Source organism: Gobio gobio (assembly GCF_949357685.1).
Source record: "Gobio gobio genome assembly, chromosome: 9".
NCBI lineage: Eukaryota > Metazoa > Chordata > Actinopteri > Cypriniformes > Gobionidae > Gobio > Gobio gobio.
The window spans coordinates 39,421,586-39,446,502 of record NC_137115.1 but is presented as its reverse complement, the minus strand read 5'-3'; the positions used below and the strand labels follow the sequence as shown (position 1 = coordinate 39,446,502).

At 39.6% G+C, this 24,917-nt stretch overlaps 2 protein-coding genes across 2 annotated transcripts in view; one reads left to right on the top strand and one right to left on the bottom strand.

Annotated features, from left to right (window-relative positions):
• cdh13 (cadherin 13, H-cadherin (heart)) overlaps positions 1-24,917 on the bottom strand; it is a 467,661-nt gene that overhangs the window by 31,764 nt on the left and 410,980 nt on the right. The window lies entirely within an intron of this gene.
• On the top strand, positions 4,620-12,810 carry LOC307131562 (uncharacterized protein; the record flags this gene model as incomplete). Its single annotated transcript, XM_079825274.1, has 8 exons — positions 4,620-4,821; positions 6,797-6,931; positions 7,021-7,215; positions 7,920-8,950; positions 9,089-9,158; positions 9,226-9,400; positions 9,559-9,724; positions 12,478-12,810. The coding sequence occupies 7 exons, from the start codon at positions 4,620-4,622 to the stop codon at positions 9,722-9,724; spliced, it is 1,974 nt and encodes a 657-aa protein (XP_079681400.1). The 3' UTR covers positions 12,478-12,810.

The window sequence follows — 24,917 nt, the reverse complement described above, 5'->3', positions numbered from 1 at the left end:
CTCTGAGTGGATCGCTAACGTTAGACGCCAGCTGTGAGTATTTCTGAGGTAAGTTGCCTACTTTTTACTTAACAAATTTCTTTTAAGTTACTTTTACAATGTAAACTATTACCAATATCAATTAAATATACTTAAATGTATGACGAAATTAAATTATAGCATATTATAGACTATAAAAGGAAAGTCACTGAGTCTGAGGGAACCTTGTTTTCCTCAAAAACTGCCACTTTCATAAACCCATTAAATGTCATACAATTGACTGACTGTCTTTTCCAGTAAATGTACCAAATCTCATAACGTTATTTACACGAACAATGGCTGTCCGTCTTTTTTTTAATTCCCAGTTATGGCATATTTTTTTATAAAGAATGCCGTTAAATGTGTGTGACGTTGGTGTGTTTGAAGTAACTTAGGCCTCTTGCGTTTTTCTCAAAGACTCTGCCTGCGTCTCATTGTGCATACTATCCATCCTAAATATGGTAACGTTATGTGGCATTAGTAATATTCAATACTAGGCTATTTAGTGCGGATAGTATGTACATTGTGACAAGGGGTTTCACTTGCGCGAGCGATCCTGGTCAATGTTTCTATTTACAACGTACTTTGCAGCGGTCAGCAATGTAGCCAATCACAGACATAGTTGTTGATCTCGTGGCAAATCAGAGTTGTTTAAGTTAACGTTAGTCAGAATCCACATATTCATTCATTTTTTTAGATGTTATTGTAGGATATATATGTTATTCTCTTTTCTCTTTTCAGTATTGATTGTCATCTGATTGTGTAAGTCATCCTAGATTTGTGATTTATCATGTTCATAACATAATGATCATTGATGAAAAATTATGTTTCTTATTTTTGCCTCTTTTTCCTGTCAACAGGAGCTAACTACACCCCAAAGGTTCTTGTAAGAGCCACAACAACGCACCTTCTTTGGCTTTGTAAGTAAATGTTTTGACTGTCTTTTATGCATTATGTGATTAACATCTTGTAATCATTTATGGGAGTAACGATACACTCGTGTCACGATTCAATAAAACCACAATAGTGGACGCACAATGTGATATTTATCGAAATGTTTTAAGCCGAAATAAAGAAGAGAGGTTTTTTATTATTAAAATATTATAATTGATGTGTATTATTATCAGGACCCACAAATATTCCCCCATTGCATTATTATACGGTATTTTCAACATTGTATACAGTCGTTTAATTTTGTAATGTCACTGAAACTTCGTAAACCTATTGCTTTTTCATGCTGCAAAGAGGACCGAAGGCCAATTTCATGCTGCAAAGTTTCAGAAATGACAGCTATATAAATGCTGGACAGAAATATGACATGTTCGTAACGGTTGTTTCTTCTTTTTGCCTCTTTTTCCTGTCAACAGGAGCTGACTACACCCCAAAGGTTCTTGTAAGAGCCACAACAACGCACCTTCTTTGGCTTTGTAAGTAAATGTTTTGACTATCCAGTGCATCATGTGATTAAAGGGATAGCTCACCCAAAAATGAAATTTTTGTCATTAAGTACTCACCCTCCCTCATGTTGCCTCATACCCCTAAGACCTTCGTTCAACTTTGAAACACAAATTAAGATCTTACAGGTTTAAAATGACATGAGGGTAAGTACATGAAATTTACATTTTTGGGTGAATTAAACCTTAAAAAAACTAATCTGAGCCTTGGATAAAACTATATCGCCAATCATATCATTTACATCAACGATACATATCTCGATATAACAATGCATTGTTACACCCCTACTTCTATAACATTTTATTATTTCAACAATAAAACAACTGCCTAAATTTCTGCCTATTTGGCATCAGTTTGTTATCTTGTTGTGATTATTTTATAGTCTCATTGGGGATATGCTACTGCATAACATGAATTAAACATTATTAATTGCATGCACTTAAAACTATGTATGCATTGTTTTATTTGCAGATCATATCCAGCCAGTGATCAGAGAAGATAGAACTTGAGCACATGCAAGTATGTACAAGTGCACATACTGTAGCTTGTGTACATCTGACTTGAGAATTTTCTGCAGTCATGTAAAGAAGCATCAGCACATCGCAAACCATAGGTTTGCTTGTGGAGATGAGCAATGTCCTGCTTCCTTTAAAACATTTGTGACATTTAGATCCCACATGCATAGGAAACACAGACGTAAACCAGATAATAAAAAACAATCTCAGTTCAGAGGTACTCTTGCTTGCAACATTGAAGGATGTTCATTTGTGGCAGATAATTTCTCCGCTTTGTGTGCTCATTTGAGAAGTCACATTAGAGACGGAAAGAAAGTTTACTGCCCCTACGATAACTGCTGCAAATATTTTAGAGTAAGATCCTCATTTTCTGCACATATTTCAAGAAAACACACCCAGGTAGCCACTGCCCAGATGTCAGGTCCCCCAGAAATGACCAGTGGTACTCCTGAGCGCGATCTTTGTTTTTCAGCAACAGATCATGAAGAGGAGGAATATGCTGAGCATGAATCATTTTTGCATAATTTGGCCCAGTTTTATCTGAAAATGCATGCAAAAATGCAGCTGCCAGCTAGCACCATACAGTGCATTATTGAAGGATTTCAGCATGTTCATACCTCCAGTTTGGCAGACTTCTTTGACAAGTTAAAAGCAAAGCTTTTAGAACTGAATATTCCACAAACTAAGATAGATCAAATAATTCATAGTCTTAGTAAAGAGGATCTCTTCACTCTATACAATGAAGGACCACTGAGATCAGACAAAACAAGAAAAACATTCTACAAACAGAATTTTGACTACACTGAGCCAAAACAGATTTATCTGGGAACTGATATTGCTGGCAAAGAGCGCTTTTGCCAGTATGTGCCTATCAAGGAGACATTGCAAACCCTTCTCAGACAATCCAGTGTTAAAGTACAGTGCAGCCAAGCAAGATGTCACAACAATGATGACATGGTTTTGGAGGATGTATTGGATGGAAGACATGTCACAGAAAATTCTCTCTTAAAAAGCACTTCTTCATTGTCTCTCATCCTTTACCAAGATGCTTTTGAAGTTACAAATCCACTTGGCTCAGGAAAAAAAAAACACAAGATCTTAGCAGTGTACATGAGTCTTGGTGAGTTACAGCCACACAACCGCTCCCTTGTAGATCCGATGCAGTTGGTCCTGCTTTGCAGAGAGAAAGACTTTAAGACTTTTGGACTTGAGAAGGTGTTTTCAAGTATTATCACAGACCTTAAAGATTTGGAAGATGCAGGGATTGATACAGATGATGGCATTAGAAAAGCATCTTTAATTTCCATTTGTGGCGATAATCTTGGCTCCCACTGTATTGGTGGCTTCTGTGAAAACTTCAGTACCAATATACATTTTTGCAGATACTGCTTGATTAACAGAAGTGATTTTCAGAAGACCCCTCTGAAGTTAGGCCCAAAAAGAACAGTTGAAGTTCACAAAGAGACTGTGAAACAGCTTTCCACCACTGGCCAAGATGTAGTACAAGGAGTCAAGTTTGACTCACCTTTCAATTCACTGAAACATTTTCATGTTTGTACTGGGCTACCTCCATGTTTGGGCCATGATCTTTTTGAAGGAGTCGTTTCCTATGACCTGGCATTGTATATTTATCATCTGGTGAAACAAGAAAAACAGTTCACATATGCTCAACTGAATAGATCCATAACCCAATTTAAATACTTAGGAAATGATGGTCTCAACAAACCTTGTGAGGTTAAGGCTGATGGCAAAAGGCTTTGTGGCTCTGCAGCACAGAACTGGTGTATGCTGCGACTATTGCCATTATTAGTTGGCAGCAGGATAAAGAGTCCAATGGATAGTCAAGTCTGGCAGCTTTGTCTACAACTAAAGGAGATGGTCGAGCTCATTTGTGCACCCAAAATCCACCACAATCAGGTTGCTTACCTGAAGACAATCACTGAAGAGTATATCCATTTGAGATGCAGCCTCTTCCCTAACCATCCACTGAAGCCAAAACATCACTATTTACTTCACTACAGTGACCTCATTCTGCACTTTGGACCTCTTATTCGTTTGTGGACCCTCAGATTTGAGAGTAAACATTCATATTTTAAGGAATGTGCCAGAAAACTCCACAACTTTGTTCACCTATGCAAAACCCTGGCAGAAAGGCATCAGTTGCTTCAAGGCTACCTTTGCAGTGGCTCAGTGTTTCCCCCTACAGTTCAAGCTGTTGGTGAAGTCAATGAATATGATGAGCAGCTTTATTGTGGTCGTGTTCAAGAGGCTGTAAGGGCAGCTGGTTTTTCAAAAGAAACCATGTCTGAAGTGTCAGCAGTGGTGTACAAAGGGACAAAGTACAGAAAAGGGTTTGTTGTTGCATTGAACGCCAAAGATCAGGACTTCATTTTTGGAAAAATATCAATGATTTTCATCAGCCATACACAAGTGCACTTTGTTGTTGACATGCTTCAGTCAGTGCTTTTGAGTGATCTTGGACTGCATTGCCTAGGAAATTCAGAAGAAAGATTCCTGTGTGTTCATGCTGACAGTTTGTGTGATTACTACCCTCTTCCAGTATATCAAGCTTCAGGACTAAATGTTGTCTCCCTGCATCATGCAATATTTTTTTTCTAAATCACTACAGAAATGGATACTGAACGCTTACAGTGTGAAATTAAAAAGGCATTGCCTGAACTGGAGGATGAGATACTGAGGACACTTGTTGCACATCTGATAGATGTTATTGGTGTCAGAAAAAGAGAAGACCTTATATTTGTTGGATCCGAGGACATTACTCCTTTTCTGACTCCAATACAGAGCCGAAAACTCATCCATGCTTTTAAAAATGGTAAGTGCATACTATCAATCTTATTCACAGCAGAATGTCTTTAAACAGATAGTTAACCCCCAAATACCCCCACCCCCGTATACCCGTATCCCCATATCCCCACCCCACCCCACCCCCAGTGTCATAATTTACTAACCCTTAAGTTGTTCCAAACATATATAAATGTCGTTCTATACATGCTCTGGAAGTCAATGGGGACCAGCAACTGTTTGGTTGCCCACATTCTTCAAAATATCATCTTTTATGTTCAACAGAAAAAATATTAATATACATTTGGAATAACTTAAGGGTAAGTAAATGATGGCAGATTTTTTTTTTTTGGGTGTACTATTGCTTTAAATAGTTAGTTCACCCCAAAATGAAAAATTGTGTCATCATTTACTCACTGTCATGGAATCAACCAGCGCCATTAGCGTACTTCAGCACCTCAGCTCCACCCACTCATTCTCAGGCCACATCTACATGAAGCCAGAGCTTTCCCTATTCAATCTTTTTTTCCCTTTTTCAAAAAAAAGAATTCCATAAACAATCGTCTTCAAATATGTGTTGATGAAACGCTGATGCGGTACAAACTTTTTTATGAATACAGCTAAACGCGTCTCCGTGTGTACGGGCTCTGTCACCAGAATACTTTTCTGCCTGAACCTACCTACATAAGAGTGACTTACCTGACTACTTACCTTCCTATGCCCTCCTTCATCATCCTCTTCCAGAGACTTGTTTCCTCGTTTCCTCAGTTATCTTCATCATGCTTGTAATCAATACTGCAAGAAGAAAGACTCGTCAGTTGAGCGTGACTCACATTTGAACTGCTTATTCTCATCACTCGCCTGTGTGAAGATCTTCCAGATCACCACCAACCTTTTAATAAAGAGCTGTTACATTTATCTCTTATTCATGACAGAAGACCAGACCAAACAACTGCAACAACAAGAAATCGCAATGGAACTTGAAAATCCTGATCCTTTGGCTGAAGCAGTCCAAATTTCCCCACAATAAATTCTTCCTCCTTCGGCGGTAGTCACATCATTCAGTCCCATGGCCCAAACAGTGACCTTCTCTGGAGCGGCGGAGGATTACAGCGGATTTCTCCTACAATGTTCGCTGCAATTCAAAATGCATGCTTATCGTTTTGTAACTGAAAAAGCCAAGATAGCCTACATAATATCTCTCCTGTCTGCTCGTGCACTTTAGTAGGCAAACACCATCTTGTACCAAGATGGACCACTCACTAGTTCCCTTAACAGCTTCATGCACACTTTAAGGAAGTGTTCAGTCGGACCATTCACTATACCTCGATCCACAATCAACTCTATCACCTTTGAACTGCAATGGTTCCTAAGGTTCACCAACTTTTATAAAAAGTGCATCGCCAGCTTCAGCCTGATTGCTTCTTCCATTACATCACTGCTACGTAATCGCCTCAAGTATCTGTCCTGGAATCCAGCCGCCACAAAGGACTTAACCCAGCTGAAAGAAGCAAAAAAATTTTTTAACCAAAATACACTCTGCCTTAATCCTTGCCAAGCCCAGTGGGCTTTGTTTTTTAGATAGTGTCATCATTCTCCAGACTTACTTCAACTGTCTTATGAAGCCATTCTCCAGGGACATGACCCAGGACATCCAACCCTTAGTTCGAAGATGTCCTCTCTGTGCCATCTCCAAAACACAAAGACAGCTACCGGAAGGCAAGCTCCATCCTCGACCCATTCCTTACTGTCCCCAGTCTCACCTGGGAATAGACTTTGTTACCCACCTACCTCCATCTGACGAAAACGCCTGCATCCAGTTGTTGACCGCTTCTCCAAAGCCTGCAAACTCATCCCATTCAAAGGTCTATCCACTGCCAGGGAAACAGCTGAGGCCTTTTTCCAAAACATCTACCTTAACTTCCAGTTACCAGAAGATATTTTCTCGGATAGAGGCCCACAATTCACCATTCATGTCTGGAAACCCTTCTTTCATCTTCTTGAAGTATCTGTGAGCTTGTCTTCTGGCAATCAACCCCAGACCAAACTGGCCAAACTGAATGCAAGATTCAAGAAATTGGACATTTCCTGTGGTCATACTGCCACCATCATCAACAACAACACAGTTGGAACCCTAACGAGTATGCACAGAACTCTCTTTGTCAGAACACCACAGGACTCACCCCTTCCGGTGCATACTCGACAACCAACCACACGTTTTCGTGGTCAGGTGAGCCATCCAAGGTTCCAGCTGTCAACCACTGGTTTCAGGAGAGCAAGAAGGAGTGGGACTTAGCCCATGTCCTTCTGCAAAGGGCAGCCCGGAGGCACAAGAGCCAGGCCAGAAGAGCTGCTACACCCACCTTACATCTAGGACAGAAGGTCTGGCTCTCCACCAGGGACCTCTGTCTCCTACTGCCCTGTTGTAAGCTGAGTCCCAGATTCATTGACCCATTCACCATCCAATGCAAAAATCACTGATGTGACCTACCACTTACAACTTACCTCCACAGTGCAGAATATCCTCAGACCAGTTATCTTCATTATGCTTGTCTTCAACTCCTGTGGTCTCTTTCGCTGAACTCCTGCATTCTCCTTCGCGGAACTCCTGCAGTCTCCTTCATCAAACTTGTGCAGCTTCCTTCTTCGCTCTCATGGTAACAAAGCCCTGTGTACTTACCTGGATATTTCCTGTGTGCTTCAGGATATCTTCAGTGTGGAATGCTCCCATTCATGTGCAACATAGAACCTGTTCTGCATCCAGCCTCATCATCTCAAAAACACTCAAAGTATCAGGCATTTACTGTATAATCTACTTATATAGAATTTTCATTTTGGGGTGAATTAATTCTTTAATTAAAGCCTATTTGAATTAACTTCATTTTAAGAGGTGTGATTACCCCAAGCATTGTGAACTTTCTCAAATATAACTGCAGTAGGGCTCAACAGTAAGGACTAACCAATGCCCCAGGGCCAGCGTGAAAGACACTCTGGCCAGTTGATGGAACTGTCAGTAGAAAAAATCGAGGCAGTAGAAAAAAATCCTTAGCGTTGAGCCCTGCTGCAATTTATTAAAGTGTGAATATTTAATCTGTGCATGTGTAATTCATGTGGAACTCTTTGTTGAAGCAAATGGGGAAGTGGCCTCAACTTCTTCAGAGGGTCAGGAACCTACTGTTTCGATCCCTGTACTTCTCCTGCCAGAAGGATTTTCACCCAGTCCCACACAAATTTCCCTACAAACTTCCTCAAACCAAAACAAGTCCTGGATCAGCAGCTTTCAAGTACCATGGGACAAAATGCCGGCACGACTGTTACAGGCTGTGGAAAAAAGTTGCTTGGCTCACCCAGAGGACAGAAGGGTACTGATTAGAGTTGTTGTTGATGCAATGCAAGCACACTGCAAAAACCCCAGTAAAGCTGCCTGTACAGAAGTGGCCAGAGTAATAGTATGTAAGTACCCTGGGACCTTTGCTGATAAGACTGCAGAAGGTGAGCAGCTGGGGTGTGGTTACTATTCACTGTTCAGACAGCTTAAAACTAGAGTCGAGCATGTAAATAGAGACAATGTCAGTCATCGAATCCGACAGCCTAGGAAAAGGCCCACTGATGACAACAGTGGTGATGATGCTGCCATCAAAAGAGGCAGAACAGATGTGGACTGCTATGGGTGTAAAAAATGGCAACCAAATAATCTTCCACCTGGAGAAACAGAAGAGTCATTGGAAGACAAGAGAAAGAGCTTGATAACTGTCTTCAATTCAGAAGGGCCTACAGCTGTTGAGAGAATTGATGTTGAAAATAATATGGAATTGACCTATATTTATCAAAGGCACATGATAAACACTTGGCCCCCTCCCAGTCTGTGTGAAGTTGAGGAGCAGTGGCCGTTTCTCTTCACAAAAAGAGGTCTCTGCAGTCATTTCAACATGCTCACTGGCATTGATATCGACACACGCCTCCATGAAGCTTTCCTCACCAAGGGCAGGAGGATTGTGAACTTTTTCATGAATCAGAGGCTGAAATGGAACCAGGACATCCAGGCTTTACTACGAGAGCTGGAACATGAGAGCATAAACAACCTTCAACCTATTGCTGCCATTCTTCTTTTAATGAAACACTTTCAAGAGAAAGAGGACCACATCTTCATCTTGACAGACGTAAAAGTTCTTTCTTTACATTTTTATACCTTCACTCAAGTTGAGCACACACAAGTTGAAATCTAAATTTTTTTTTCTTAAATAGAAATTATTTACAATACCTGAGAGACTTTTATTAGTTTTTTTTTTAATTTTCAGCCTACCTCGACTAAGTTGTCACTTGAGCAGGAGGTGACGTTGCCTACCACACCACGGTTGATCATGCTAGGTATGAGAAATAGTTGTTGAGAATTCTATTACATGAAACAATTAAGCTAAAGCTGCCTTTGTTTTAGGGAGTAGTCTGATGTCTGCTACCCACTGGATGGTCAGCATTGAGGGGAAGGTCTGCTATGAATCTAACCAGCTGCATGACTTCGCCAGTGCGTTCGCTATCTTTTTCAGCTCCTTTTATGCATTCAATCTGGAGTATCAGGAGTCAGCATCCACTACGCTGGAGATGGTACAGAGGTGAGTAATTCACCACATAAACCCTAAAGGGAAAATTCCTCAAAATATCACCCAAAATAAAAATACTATATATGAGATTATTTATATTGAGGAAAATAAAGGGTTACTTTTAAAGATGGGTACTGTATGTGAAATTTAAAAACTGTGTTTGTTTTAAGATTCTTTGTAAGGATCAACCCAGAAGAGGGCACCAAGTGCACGGCCAAAGTTGGCACAAGTCGCAAGACAGGAGGTGTTGTCCAGAGAAAGGTGACTGCCATCAGCTCCCGGGTAACAACATTTCTCCAGAGGCTCACTGAATTTGAGTGGAAAACTTCAAATTAGGTAAGCTTTCTTATGCAGGTCTGGACTGGCCTCCACAATCAGTAAGACACCAACCACCAGTACACAATCCACAGTTCCATTAAATATTTGTCCCTACTGTACTCAGGGTGTCTGCTGATCCTTAAAAAGTCTTAAAATGTCTTACATTTTTTAATTAAAAAATGTTTTTCCTTAGTTAGTCTTAAAAAGTCTTAAAGGGTTAGTTCATCCAAAAATGAAATGCCTGTCATTAAATACTCACCCTCATGTCGTTCCAAACCTGTAAATAACAACTTTATTTAACAATATCTTCCCTTCTGTGTCATTCTGCAACGTTGTTTGCGTTCTGCATTTTCCAGGTTCTACGTCAGAACGCCGGCTCATTATTGCCTGGCTCCTGCATCAGCATCATACACACGCATTGTGCTGCTCACATGAATAGTGTCAGCCAATACTGAGTCGCTGTTCTGACATAGTACACGGAAGCCTGCACTGTCTACAGTAAGCAGCGTAGGAGACTGACGGGAGAGACAAAATTGTTGAATAAAATCATTATTTTTGTTTTTACGCACAAAAAGTATTCTTGTCACTTCAGAACATTAAGGTTGAACCACTGCAGTCACGTTGACTATTTTAACGATGTCTTGACTACTTTTCTGGACCTTGAATGTGGTAATTTCATTGCTTTCTATTGAGGATTATAAAAAACTCTCGGATTACATAAGAAATATTTTAATTTGTGTTCCGAACAGTGATGGGAATAACGGCGTTACAGATAAACGGCGTTACTAACGGAATTATTTTTTTCAGTAACGAGTAATCAGACGAATTACTGTTTCTCCCGTTACAACGCCGTTAGCGTTACTGAGGGAAAAAAATGCGGCGTTAGTCGCGTTACTATTATTGAGCTCACTGAAGCGCTTTTCATCCGAACAGGCTCTCTGTCAGTCGGACCTGCAACTTGTGTGTGTGTGTGTGTGTGTGTGTGCGCGCGCACTAGCCATGCGTGTTGGAGTGTAACTGATGATGATTGGTGGGTGGGAGACAAGGTTGAAGTTGATAGGTTGAGTTGAGTTCACACCTATTTTTATCACGGTCTTTGGTTCACAGACACACAAACACACACACCTATGACGCACACGCATATGCACATTCAGCGATGGTCCAACGACTTCAAAGGTAGCGTTCGCAAATTGGAAGTATAAGCGCTACTTTTCCCTCGTTGAGGTGAAAGGTAAGAATATTTAAGTAATGTGCAACTTATGCCCAGGAAGAAAGAGTCTCTCCACGCCGGTGGCAAGTGATTCTGAAGCGCCAAAATTAGTGGCTAAAAACCCAGGTGATAACGTGAGCTCCACTACCAAAGGAAAGTATAGTACTGATAATATTTACACAGTATTTACACTATAGTAGGCCTACTGATAATATTTACAATAATGCATTGAATTTGATAGGTGTCTCTCACATTGTCCCACAGTAACATTACAATAGTGTACATTAATGTACAATGTTTTATAATAATAATTTATTCTATTTAGTGTCCAATTCATTCATTTAACATATCTAATATTGGGGGCATCCAAGTTATTTGACATATTTGAACATTTGGAGAAAAAAAAAAGTAACGCAGTAATTACTTTCCCTGGTAATTAGTTACTTTTATAATGATGTAACTCAGTTACTAACTCAGTTACTATTTGTAAGAAGTAACTAGTAACTATAACTAATTACTTTTTTTAAGTAATGTGCCCAACACTGGTTCCGAAAGATGCACTAAGGTTTTACAGGTTTGGAACGACATGATGGTGAGTAATTAATTTGGTAACACTTTACTTGAAGGGGTGTGCATAAGACTGACATAACACCTTCATAATCATGACATGACATGAATATGAAGGCGTTTTTCTTCTAAAGCTAAGTAGTTTCTTAAATTTTATAATTGATCTTTTATGTCATGTTTATGACAGATTTATGACAGGTTATGTTGTCTTGGTAATGTCAAGTTGTCATAACAAAGACAAAAATAATGTCATCTTTGCATTAAAAATGACATAATTGAGCAAATGACACTTAATGACAGTTGTCATAAACATGCATACAAACTCCTTCATATTCATGACGTGTCACCGCAGAGAAGATTAACATTTTGTTTTCACTCGTTGCTTTCTGAAATCTTAAATCATGTCATGACTGCTTAAAGTAACTGACACATTTGAGCGATAAAGAAACGTGGGTAAATGAAAAAATAAAAGGCAAAATATGTTTGATTAGATTGATAAAATTGCAATAAACCAAGTAGAATTTAACACTTGCCTACATGCGCACACTAGGGGTGTAATGGTTATCAGTAAAAAAAAACATACCGTTCTCCACTCGCGATTTGGCATGACTCATATCGCATGAGCATCAATGGTTTGTTGAAAATAAATAAAACAGACAGACAGAGTTAGGCTATTGTATGTTTCTGTCGATGGATGGATGCATTCTGACTTCCCCTAAACTTTGTTCAATGTGAGTGCCGTATGCTCTATATGACCACTGACCAGTCATTTTACACTGTTATTACCCGGGTGGGAGTTGATAGCTCGCAAGTGCAGGTGACATGTAATATTATTCACATTACATGTGTGGCGCTACCAAATCAGGTGCTGGTGCTACAATCTGTAAAACTGTAGCTGTGTGTGATGTTACGTCCAAGGATGTATTTGTTTTGTTGTCTTTATTATTTTATTTCCCTTTCTCCCTATTTCTCTCTCTCTTTATCCCATAAGCAGGAAGTAATGGCTGCCTCATGACTCCAATTATCAGGTGTTATCTGCTGTGATTGGAAGAGGAGAGGAGCAAAAGCAGCAGATATTTTTAGTCATTATTTGTTTGTATACTTTTGTTTTATTGTTCTTTACACATTTATATTGTTAATTATTTGGGAAGGGATTAGTGGGTGCCATTTACTTTTGATCTTGTTTTAGCTTAAGTGTAACGTATGAGTAAGTGTATTTTTTATTGTTCTTTTCTTTTCTTTTGTAACTTAGTTAGTTTCTTCTTACGAGTTTGAGGGTTTATATTTAAAAGTGTGTTTATGTTTAAAATAAAATGACTTGTTTTTGACATTGATTGGATTTTGGTCTTTGTAAAAGGGTTGGGAGTGGCTCCACACATCACACCATTTTTTTATTCTGTTACACGTTCCTCCAACCACTAAAACGGGGACGTAACAGTAATATTGTGAAACATTATTAAAATGTTTAACTTTTACTATTTGGATATATTTTGAAATGTATTTCTTGAGATTTGCTGCTCAAAAACATTTCTAATTATTTTCAGTGTTGAAACAGTTGTGTACAATCTTTTTTCAGGATTCTTTGATGACTAGAAAGCTCAAAAGAACAGCATTTATCTGAAATAATTTTAGTAGTAGTGAAAGCACTACTTTTCAAAATTTTGGGGTCAGCATTTTTTTTTTTTTTTTAGAAATTAGTATTTATTTTATTCAGCAAGGATGCATTTAATTGATCAAAAGTGACAGTAAAGACATTTGTAATGCTACAAAAGTTTTCTATTTCAGGTTTAAGTTTAAAGGGCCATAAAGTTACTCAGTGTAGCTTTAATGTGATTGTACATTCAGGCAGTTAATAGAGCTCCCTAACTAGGATGTGCAATAAAGCTATACTATTTAAACAGTCTACTGGGAATAACTGCTGTTGCACCTCATCTGTCCATGAACAAATTTAGATTAAATAAACCCATGACTATTTCTCATACATTTTCTCTGTTTTGTTTCAGATCAACCATCAGTTGTTTACCAGTATGGAGGCCAGCCAAGACCAACTGGGATATTTTGTTCATGCTTTTTGTTGTGCATTGTCATTGATTTTGACAGTAAATAAAAAAAATATACTGATGTACAAGGACTCAAGTCACTTATTTGGAATTTATTAAACCCAGTAGCATTCATGTAAAATAAAAATAAAACTGAATAAAAACTCTGAAATAAATTACAGTAAAATTACTGTAATATTATTATACTGTAAAAATAAGTTGCGGTAAGGGTATCATACTGTAAAATGCAATTACGGTAAGGGTATCATACTGTAAAATGCAATTACGGTAAGGGTATCATACTGTAAAATGCAATTACGGTAAGGGTATCATACTGTAAAATGAAATTGCGGTAAGGGCATCTTACTGTAAAACATATTTACAGGTAAGCTACTGTAAAGGGGCAATTACAGTAACTTACTGGCAATAGTGCTGCCAGTAAGTTACCGCAAAAATACAATAAAATGTCTAACAGTGTGGGTAGAAACACCTCTCTGCTGACATCTGTCCCTCACTTGGAGTTCTCCTCCAAAAGAAAAGTCTCTAAATTGTAGAGCACCAATTATGGCCAAGACAGTGCCACAGACAAACATTCGTGGACTTCCCTTTAACTGATACTCTTCGCTGAACCAATTGGTAAAGAAAGATGTATCTAAAAAATGAAGTGAAATTCTGAACGAGAAAAGAGAAAATTACAACAAACTTCTATTCATCTGAATGGCATTGCAGTCATAAGATGTTTACCACATTCACAAAACATTCCTATAATAAATGAGAATTATATAGACAGATATTTTTGTTATACTTGAAAAATAATTGTCACATATTTTCTAGCACATTCTTACACTTATTTACATTCTTACACGTATTTAAATGTACCTTAAGAAATATTAAGTTAAAATTATTATTATTATTAAACATATGTTGGTTAGGCTATTCAGGCCCCTGATATCTTTGTCCAATTCTAACACACTGGCTACAACAATAGCAACAATTTTACCTTAATTTAACAAGGACTTCACAACAATCTCTGTGTAAAACTAGGGCAGGTGTGGAGGCCGAATACTAGAAAACAGCATGTTATCCAAACAAGTGCCTCGGAGCTAGATTGGTAGCACTGGAGCGATGAATACAGTTCCTCCCTCTACAATGCGGATGTTCAAAGGCCTCAGCGGTATATGCTAATGCTCCAAGCAAACCTCTCATGCATACATAAAGAGGCTTTTATACTGTGCAGCAACATTCCTGATAATACATTGCTTGCTTTAAATGACAAGTGCACATCAGCAGTTGAGTTTTTAAATAAAATGCAAAGATGTGGGCAACTGTGACATAACATGAAAGCACAGCATGTAAAAACCTCATGCTGCTTCTCCGTGCAGTGGTGTTGAGGTACGTGGCATCATTTATGTTTCCAGGTAATATTTAATGGTGATACTTACTGTATGTCTAGAGGCAGGATGACGTGCCCTACATAGGAGGCTTATTCAATAAGACACATTCTTCATGTGAAGGAGGGAGAGAAATCAATGAATAAGCAGGAAGTTGAGGAAAAAAATAGACTTATGTACTTATAGACTTATGGTGGTCGAGTGAGTTCAGTGGGCTGCAACTGAAGAAAACATACAAATAGAAAAAACACCAACAAATTAAGAAAACATCTTAATCAGTTTGACAACACATGTGATGCAGCCATATCACCCTGTAGCCCAAGTCTGGTTTCCCACTGAAGCTAAGCACGGTTGAGCCTGGTCATTACCTGGATGGGAGACCTCCTGGGAAAACTATAGCTGCTGGTAGAGGTGTTAGTGAGACCAGCAGGGGGTGCTCATCCTCGGTCTGTGTGGGTCCTAATGCCCCAGTATAGTGATGGGAACTCTATACTGTCAAAGAGCACCATCCTTCGGATGAGACGTTAAACCGAGGTCCTGACTCTCTGTGGTCATTAAAAATCCCAGGATGTCCTTCGGAATAAGAGTATCGGTATAACCCCAGCATCCTGGCCAAATTTGCCCATTGGCCCCTGTCCATCATGGCCTCCTAATCATCCCCATATATTGATTGGCTTCATCACTCTGTCTCCTCTCCACCATAAGATGGTGTGTAGTGTGTGTTCTGGCACAATATGGCTGCCGTCGCATCATCCAAGTGGATGCTGCACATTGGTGGTGGATGAGGAGATTCCCCCTTCTATATGTAAAGCGCTTTGAGTACCCTGAAAAGTGCTATATAAATGTAACAAATTATTACTCCCAACGCAACCAAATACAGAAACATGCTGGCCAATGGGCAAATTTGGCCAGGATGTCAAAATTATTAGAACACCTGACATATCTGAAAATATTGACCTTTTTTGCCTACAGAACATGATTTTGTTTCATAATGTTCATGAAACATGCAGATGTTTGCTCTGACCGTGAGTCTGTTTTTATCCACTTTTAACTTTAATATTTGGTATGTCCACCTTTTACATTTACAGCAGCACATCTCTCTGGCACAGTGGCAATATATTTCCTCTGAGAACTTCAACACTAATGTTATCCCATACCTTCTGCAACTGGAGCCAAAGGCTTTCCTTTGAATGTACAATAGATCTATCCAGTTTATTTTCCATCTCGCCCCAAATGTGCTCGATGGGGCTGAGGTGCGGACTTTGAGGGGGCCAGTCCATAATTTTCAATGTTCCAGCAATAGAATCTGGCAATAGTTAGAAGAATGTTTCTGATCATTGTCCTTTTGGAAAAATTTCGACCAAGATGGCGGCGCGAGTAGATCGCGAGGCTCAGCGTCTCTCCAGATTCTGCAATTTTGCGGTATTTTTCTTGTTCATCTCGGGTCTGTTCGTACAGAACAGTTGTGCTTTTACATCGTACACCCGCTGTGAGCTTTTGGATATTGGTTTGCGAATTTCCGACAGTTTTATGGACAATCTTCAACTCCTTCCTGAGATCGCTAGGACGCCCGAGGCGATGCGCTCTGCCCGGCCGGGCGGAAGTGCTAGAAGGCGGCGCTGTGATCGTAAACAAAGGCGGGGTAAGCGTGGAGGTCTAAGAGCTAAGCTAAGGCTAACTCCTTACCGGCTCTCTTTACCCAGCATTTTCCTTGCCAATGTACGATCGCTAGTGAACAAAATGGAGGAGATTCGACTCAGCATTACACACAGTAAGAAACTTTTGAACTGTAACGTCCTAATCTTCACTGAAACCTGGTTAAACAGCGGAATACCGGACACCGCTATTGAGCTAGTGGGACGCCACACACTCCGGGCGGATAGAACACTAGATGGCTCCGGGAAGAGCAGAGGGGGTGGATTGTGCATTTATATTAACAAAGCTTGGTGCACAAACTCTGCTATTGTTGGGAGTCATTGTTCAGCTAACCTGGAGTTTCTCATGGTTAAATGTAGACCGTTTTATCTACCGCGGGAGTTCACCTCCACTATTATCACTGCAGCCTATATTCCCCCGGATGCTGATGCCAAGCTTGCTATGAAAGAACTTCACGCAGCCATCAGTAAACAACAGACTGATCACCCGGAAGCTGCGTTTATTGTTGCAGGTGACTTTAATCATTCAAACCTAAAGTCAGTGCTACCCAAGTTTCACCAGCATGTTTCCTGCCACACCAGAGGAAACAAAACCTTAGACCATGTATATACAAACATGGCTGGAGCTTACGTTGCGACACCCCTCCCCCACCTGGGACAGTCAGACCACCTCTCTTTGTTTCTATCACCCAAATATTCACCCCTCATCAACCGTGTGAAGCCATCAGTAAAGACCATCAAGGTGTGGCCTGCGGGGGCAGACTCCACACTCCAGGAAAGGTTTCTAAACACAGACTGGAGTATGTTTGCTTCTCAAGCCACCAGTGGCGCTCACACGGACATTGACTCATTCACTTCCTCTGTATTGGATCATATCAATACCACCATCGACAGTGTTACAACCCAGAAACAGATCACCACATACCCTAATCAGAAGCCTTGGATGAACAGGGAAGTTCGACTCCTGCTGAAGTCACGCAATACTGCCTTCAGATCAGGTGATGCACAAGCCTACAGTACGTCCAGGGCAAACCTGAAGAGGGGCATCAAAAAGGCCAAGCACTGCTACAAGCTAAAGATAGAGGGTCACTTTTCCAACTCTGACCCTCGACGCATGTGGCAGGGCATTCAGGCTATCAGTGACTACAAACCCACCCACTCCACCCCCGCAGCCACTGATGTCAACTTCCTGAACGAGCTAAATTACTTTTATGCTCGTTTTGAAAGAGACAACAGAGAAACTGCCACCAAGCTCAAACCCTCAGCTGACCACCCACCAATCACACTCTCCTCCACAGATGTCTGCAAGGCACTGAGCCGGATCAGCGCACACAAGGCTGCTGGACCAGACAACATCCCTGGACGTGTGCTCAGGGCATGTGCGGAGCAGCTCGCTGGGGTTTTTACAGACATTTTCAACCTGTCTCTTGCCCAAGCAGCTGTACCTTCATGCTTTAAACGCACTTCCATTGTGCCAGTGCCAAAACACTCTAACCCGAGGTGCCCTAATGACTACCGCCCTGTAGCACTCACACCCATCGTCATGAAGTGCTTTGAGCGGCTGGTCCTGGAACACCTAAAAGACTCTATACCATCCACATTGGACTCACACCAGTTTGCCTACCGCAGCAATAGGAGCACAGAGGATGCCGTTTCCATGGCACTGCACTCTGTGCTCACTCACCTGGACAATAAGAACACGTATGCACGCATGCTGTTTGTTGACTTCAGCTCCGCATTCAACACTGTCATCCCATCCAAGTTAATAGCCAAACTTGGAGACCTGGGCATCAACACTTCAATGTGTAACTGGATTTTGGACTTCCTAACTGACAGACCCCAGAATGTTCGTTCAGGATTCACCTGCTCCACATCCATCACACTCAACACTGGTGTACCACAGGGCTGTGTGCTAAGCCCGTTTCTCTACTCCCTCTTCACCGCCGACTGCAAGCCTGTGTATGGATCTAATTCTATCGTCAAGTTTGCGGACGACACTACGGTGATCGGGCTCATCAGCAACAACGATGAGACCGCCTACAGGGAAGAGATCCAGCACCTGGCCACATGGTGCGCTGATAATAACCTGCTCCTCAACACCACCAAAACGAAGGAGCTCATTGTGGACTTCAGGAAAGAGTCAAGAGGCACACACGACACCATCCACATCAATGGAATGGCTGTTGAGCGTGTCTCCAGTTTCAAGTTCCTGGGGACCCACATCTCGGCGGACATGTCGTGGACGACCAACACCTCCAGCCTGGTCAAGAAGGCTCACCAGCGCCTCTTCTTCCTGAGGACACTGAGGAAGAATCAGCTCTCCTCGGCTATCCTGGTGAACTTCTATCGCTGCGCAATAGAAAGCATCCTGACCAACTGTGTGGCAGTATGGTATGGGAGCTGCTCTGTTGCGGAGCGCAAGGCACTGCAGCGGGTGGTGAAAACTGCCCAGCGCATCACAGGGACTCCACTGCCTGCCATCGAGCACATCCAGAGGAAATGCTGCCTGCATCGAGCTCGCAGCATCCTCAAGGACTCCTCTCACCCAGCCCACAGACTGTTTTCTCTCCTGCCCTCCGGCAGGCGTTTCAGGATCCACCGGACCAGGACCAGCAGACTAAAGAACAGTTTTTTCCCCAGAGCTGTCTCTTTATTGAACTCAAACCCCCGTTGATCCACTTCCCTCATAAACTGATAACTCTCCTACCTCACATCTTCCTTCACTTTGTTATTTGCACTACCGACTGTTTATCACAGTAACAACTGTTTACATATGCATCTTGCACTGCCATATCTTAACTGGATTATGCTCATTTGCACTGCCGACTGTATTTATAGTACCAATGTTTACATTTGCATTTTTGCACTGTACTTCTAAATGTAATATGCAACCACTTTCCACTGCACTTTCCACTTTTTTTTTTTTTTCCGGATAGCTCTGTCCATAATTTATTGCACTACCCTAATCCACTGCTATTCCTCATATTAGCCTAACATATTATTGTATACCTCTATCTGTAAAATTCTGTTTATAGTAATAGCCATCTGTATATTGTATTCATAGTACATATTCACCTGTAAATTCTGTTTATAGTAATAGCCATCTGTATATTTATTCACTGTACATATTCACCTGTAAATTCAGTTCTGTTTATAGTAATAACGTCTCTCTATTTATACATATTTATACATATTCAGTACATATCCATGTCCTGCACTTACGCATCCATTGTATATCCTGCACTTGCTGCTATTGCACTTCTTGTTAGACCTAAACTGCATTTCGTTGCCTTGTACTTGTACTTGTGTAATGACAATAAAGTTGAATCTAATCTAATCTAATCTAAAATATGCCAAGTGTTCTAATACTTTTGGCCACTACTGTATTTGTAGTGTGTTTCTATATTTGGTTGCATTGTGAGTATTTTCAGCGCATTTCTGTATTTGGTTGCATTGTGAGTATTTGCAGAGTGTTTCTGTATGTGGTTGTGTTGTGAGTATTTGCAGCACGTTTCTGTATTTTGGTTGCATTATGAGTAGTATTTGGTTGCTTTGTGAGTATTTTCAGCACATTTCTGTATTTGGTTGCATTGTGAGTATTTGCAGAGTGTTTCTGTATTTGGTTGCGTTGTGAGTATTTGCAGCACGTTTCTGGATTTTGGTTGCATGAGTAGTATTTGGTTGCGTTGTGAGTATTTGCAGCACATTTCTGTATTTGGTTGCATTGTGAGTATTTGCAGAGTGTTTCTGTATTTGGTTGCGTTGTGAGTATTTGCAGCACGTTTCTGTATTTTGATTGCATTGTGAGTAGTATTTGGTTGCTTTGTGAGTATTTGCAGCAGGTTTCTGTATTTTGATTGCATTATGAGAAGTATTTGGTTGCTTTGTGAGTATTTGCAGAGTGTTTCTGTATTTGGTTGCATTGTGAGTAGTATTTGGTTGCTTTGTGAGTATTTGCAGCACATTTCTGTATTTTGATTGCATTGTGAGTAGTATTTGGTTGCTTTGTGAGTATTTGCAGCACGCTTCTGTATGTGGTTGTGTTGTGAGTATTTGCAGAGCGTTTCTGTAATTGGAAGCATTGTGAGTATTTGCAGCTCGTGTTGTCAAACTGATGAAGATGTTTTCTTAATTCACTGGGGTTTTTTTTCTATTAGCATGTGTTTTCTTCAGTTACAGCGTGTTGAGCTCTCTCGCAATGTTTTGAGCTCTCTCTTCCACCATACTTTTTGCATAATATAAATAATTATTTATTTTTTTTGCATTATTTAAAACATTACACGCATAATAAAATAGCATTTTAAGCATTCCTTGAATACAACTACTATTTGACACACAAATATTTATATATTTCAATGTATAAAATAATAAAATAGAATTAAATTTAATCTAATTAGGGAATCTGTATCCGATTCCAGCCCTATAGCAAACACAAGAAAGAACCATGTCAACTTTTTTAACAATGTGTAAATTCCATTATTATTTTGTCTTGTGGAATATATGTAAATATCTGTTATGCAGCTTCTTCATGGCACAAGAGCTATATGAAAATTAGAAAAGAGGGAGAGGAGCACAACTTTATGCAGCTAACCAACCTTTCATAGGAAACAGGACATAAACATGGTGGGTGGATTACACACACAAACATACACACCCCCTGAAGAGTGATGGAATGGGTGAACATCTGCTGGCGCAGTGGGGAATGAAGGAACAAGAAAAATCTGCCTGTGTCTCACACGAAACAACTGATTAGGCCCTCTAAACGACGGACCCTCTGCCAATGTTGAAATAGCGCAGTCCCTCCATCTCTACGCTTCTGAGCGTGGTGCGGTTCCAGCAGGTGTTGTAAGGACTTGAATCATTAACCCCAGGCTGACAGACAAGACTGAGCCCAATAGGCTCAGAAAAGTGTTGCACTTCAGCAGCTCCCCACCACTCCAGTGAGTCTGCAACTTCACACACTGGAGCTGCAAAATGGATCCATTTATTCCAACTCCAGGTTAGAGGTGGGTGGGACTGATTTTTTTATACTGCTACCGTAGAATTTTAGTCCGTGTTAGGACTTGAAGGGATAGTTCACCCAAAAATAAAAATTCTGTAATTTACTTACCCTCAAGTTGTTCCAAACTTGTTGGAATTTCTTTCTTCAGCTGAAATCAAAAGAAGATATTTTGAAGAATGTTGGTAACGAAACAGTTGAACATTGACTTCCATAGTATTTTTTTCCATACTATAAAAGTCAATGGGGACAATCAACCTTTTGGTTACCTATTTTCTTCAAAATATAGAAAGAAATTCATACAGGTTTGGAACAACTTGCTTGCATTTTTGCTATTAAGCAACATAAGTTAAATCTACAGGCTACATGACATCAAATTTGTCTAATGATAAATAAAACATTCTGAAAAAATATCTTAAATTAATATTTTAGCCCTGATCTGCTCTACAAAATTCACCCACAAATGGTTAAAGATACCAAACTTTTTTAAGTACTCTCAGCAAGATTTTCTAAAAAGAAATCAATATTTATATATTTATATTTCTATTTAATTTAAATGCTGCTCTTTTGAGCTTTCTATTAATCAAATAATTACGAGAAGAAGAAAAAAACAGTTCCCATCAAAAATAAAAACTGCACAACTGTTTTCAAAATTTATAATAATAATAAATGTTTCTTGAGCACCAAATCAGCTTATTAGAATGACTTCTAAGGGATCATGTGACACTGAAGGCTGGAGTAATGGCTGTTGATAATTTCACAATATTACTGTTTTGCTGTATTTTTGATCAAATAAATGCAGCCTTGGCGAGCAGAAGAGATTAATTTTCCTTTAAATGATAGTATATGTAAATCATCACCCACCTTAAAAAATAAAAGCAAAGACATTTAGTCTACCATGTTCATATGGGCTTTACAGAAGAAAAAATTAATTAATATGAGGGTTGTATTTACATTGGGGGTGAGTAAATTATCTGAAAATTGAATGTAGGTGAACTATTCCTTTAACATGTAGTAATACGTGTAAACACACACGGGTAGAAAAGGGTAGACAACAAGCACACACAGACTAAGCTACATCAACTCTCCACCTAGTCCTATCTGCACTCCACTATCAGTTCAGCATCTTCTCATTTTCCCTCTCCCTTCTATCATTCTTGTTCAATCAACGCTCTCTTCTCTGTGGTCAGCGGTCAGACAGAGAGAGAGAGAGAGAGAGAGAGAGAGAGAGAGAGAGAAAGATAGAGAGGCAACACTCATCTGAGCCCTTGAAATAAAGACATGGGACTCCAGTCTAGATCGATAGCCTGTTAGTGACCAGTGTGACTTTCATGTCATGCAATCATCGGACAGATTGCCACAGAATAGGGAGTCTGTGATAGACTAGATCTGCCTGGGATACCAGGGAAACACAGGCGGTGCAAAATCCAGCACTGTAGCACTCACACAGCCATACAGACATACAAAAGAAAAGCATAATGTTAACACTGTGTTTGAAGCACTGATACAAACCCTCACAACATATCAAAAGCAAATATTAGATTTAGGGTCTAGACAAGATTTTCTAACGACTCAGAGAAAGATAAAGGGATACGACTTTTGCTCAAGTGAAAAACAAAAGGTTAATTTTTGAAGAATATCCTGGTCACTATATTAAATATAGTGACTATAAATGAGGACTTGTGGTTCTAAGCTTTAAAATAACAAAAGCAGCATAATAAATATGATGCATAAGTTTTGTGTGCGATACTCTAGGTCTTCTAAAGTCATACAGTAACTTTGGAGAAATTTAAGTCATTATTCAATGATTATCTTCACCTTATTAAACTGAACTCGAAAACCAAACCATTCAAATTGTTTTTGTCAATCAAATGCAGTGTTGTAGTAAGTCCAAAACCATATTTTCATTATCTCAACTACAAAACTATGATCAAGAAATTATTAATTGGAAAAAGATTTAAAAAAATAATTTGTTTACAAATCAGCTACTTCCAAATTATACGGTAAACTCTAATATTCAAAATAATGAATTGGTTTGAGTAGAGCCAACTCAAATGAAACAAATTTGTTCAATCAAATTAAGTTTTATGAGTATTTAGAACTTTATTTTTCTTTTGAGTTCACAAAACGGACATATTTTAAGTAATCTGAATTGTTTACATTTACATTTATGCATTTGGCAGACGCTTTTATCCAAAGCGACTTACATTGCATTCACGGTACACATTTTAAATGTTGTCAGTTCTTGCTTTCCCTGGGAATCGAACCCATGTCATTGGCGTTGCTAGCGCCACACTGTACTGTTTGAGCTACAGGAAATATTGCTTAATTGTTTTGAGTTTTATAAACTTGTTTCTTTTAATTTAGACAAACTTAAATTTAACTGAAACTGCGCTGGGATTTCTATTTCGCAGCATACTTTGCCATGACACTCAACAATGCTAAAATTAAGTATTTTATAATTTTTTTTGTGTGTGTGTGTGTGTGTGTGCAAGATTAATGTTAAGTGGGATATTTATTATTGTTTCGTGTTTTACTATGCTAGTTTGGGAGAGTTTCTGCTATGTTGTATTTTTAGGCTTACCATCATGGTGAGCATGAGCTTAGTTTGAGAACAGATATGAAGCTTATGCGCAAGTTCTGGCAGGAAGATTCAATGTTACGTCACTTATCACATTCAGACCTATCCAATCAAGTCATAATTCTCAGAGTATAAAAGATCGGTAATTAACACATGTCTGAGTTCACAGATGCTGACGCCAGCGTTGCCTCCATCCTCCCCACCACCACCAGGTCGGTCCCTGTCGATACCTCCCGGGGGTCGGCTGCTCCCCTGCCTTCATCTTCAGGCAGGAAATGCAGAGTCCGTTACCCTCGTGACGAGCGCTACGGACGGGGCCTACGCCAAAGAACCTCTAATTTAATACTTGCTGGTCTGCTAATAAACTTGTGGTGTTATCATACTTTATCTGGTCTCCCGAGTCTTCATGGTAGAAATATGTTAAATGTTTTATATTGCTGTACTCATTCAGCAAGTGTTATGCTATGCTAATGATATCAAAGCAGTGTGACCAATTAGCAATGTAGCATTTATTGAATTAGCTAGTCAAAACTAGCCAAGTTTCCACTACTAAAAATATTTAAATTGAGATTACATGATAATTTTAAGTTAACTGTATGGATGAGCTTACTCAATTATTTCAAGTTAAGTGCAATTAAATGTGAAAGTTCTGCTTACTTAAACTTTACATTTCTTAACATACAAAATTGATGTAACCGATTACCTAAAATGTTTAGAATTTTGCCAATTTATTCAGGATTACAGTGAGGAATCATTTTAATTTCAACCA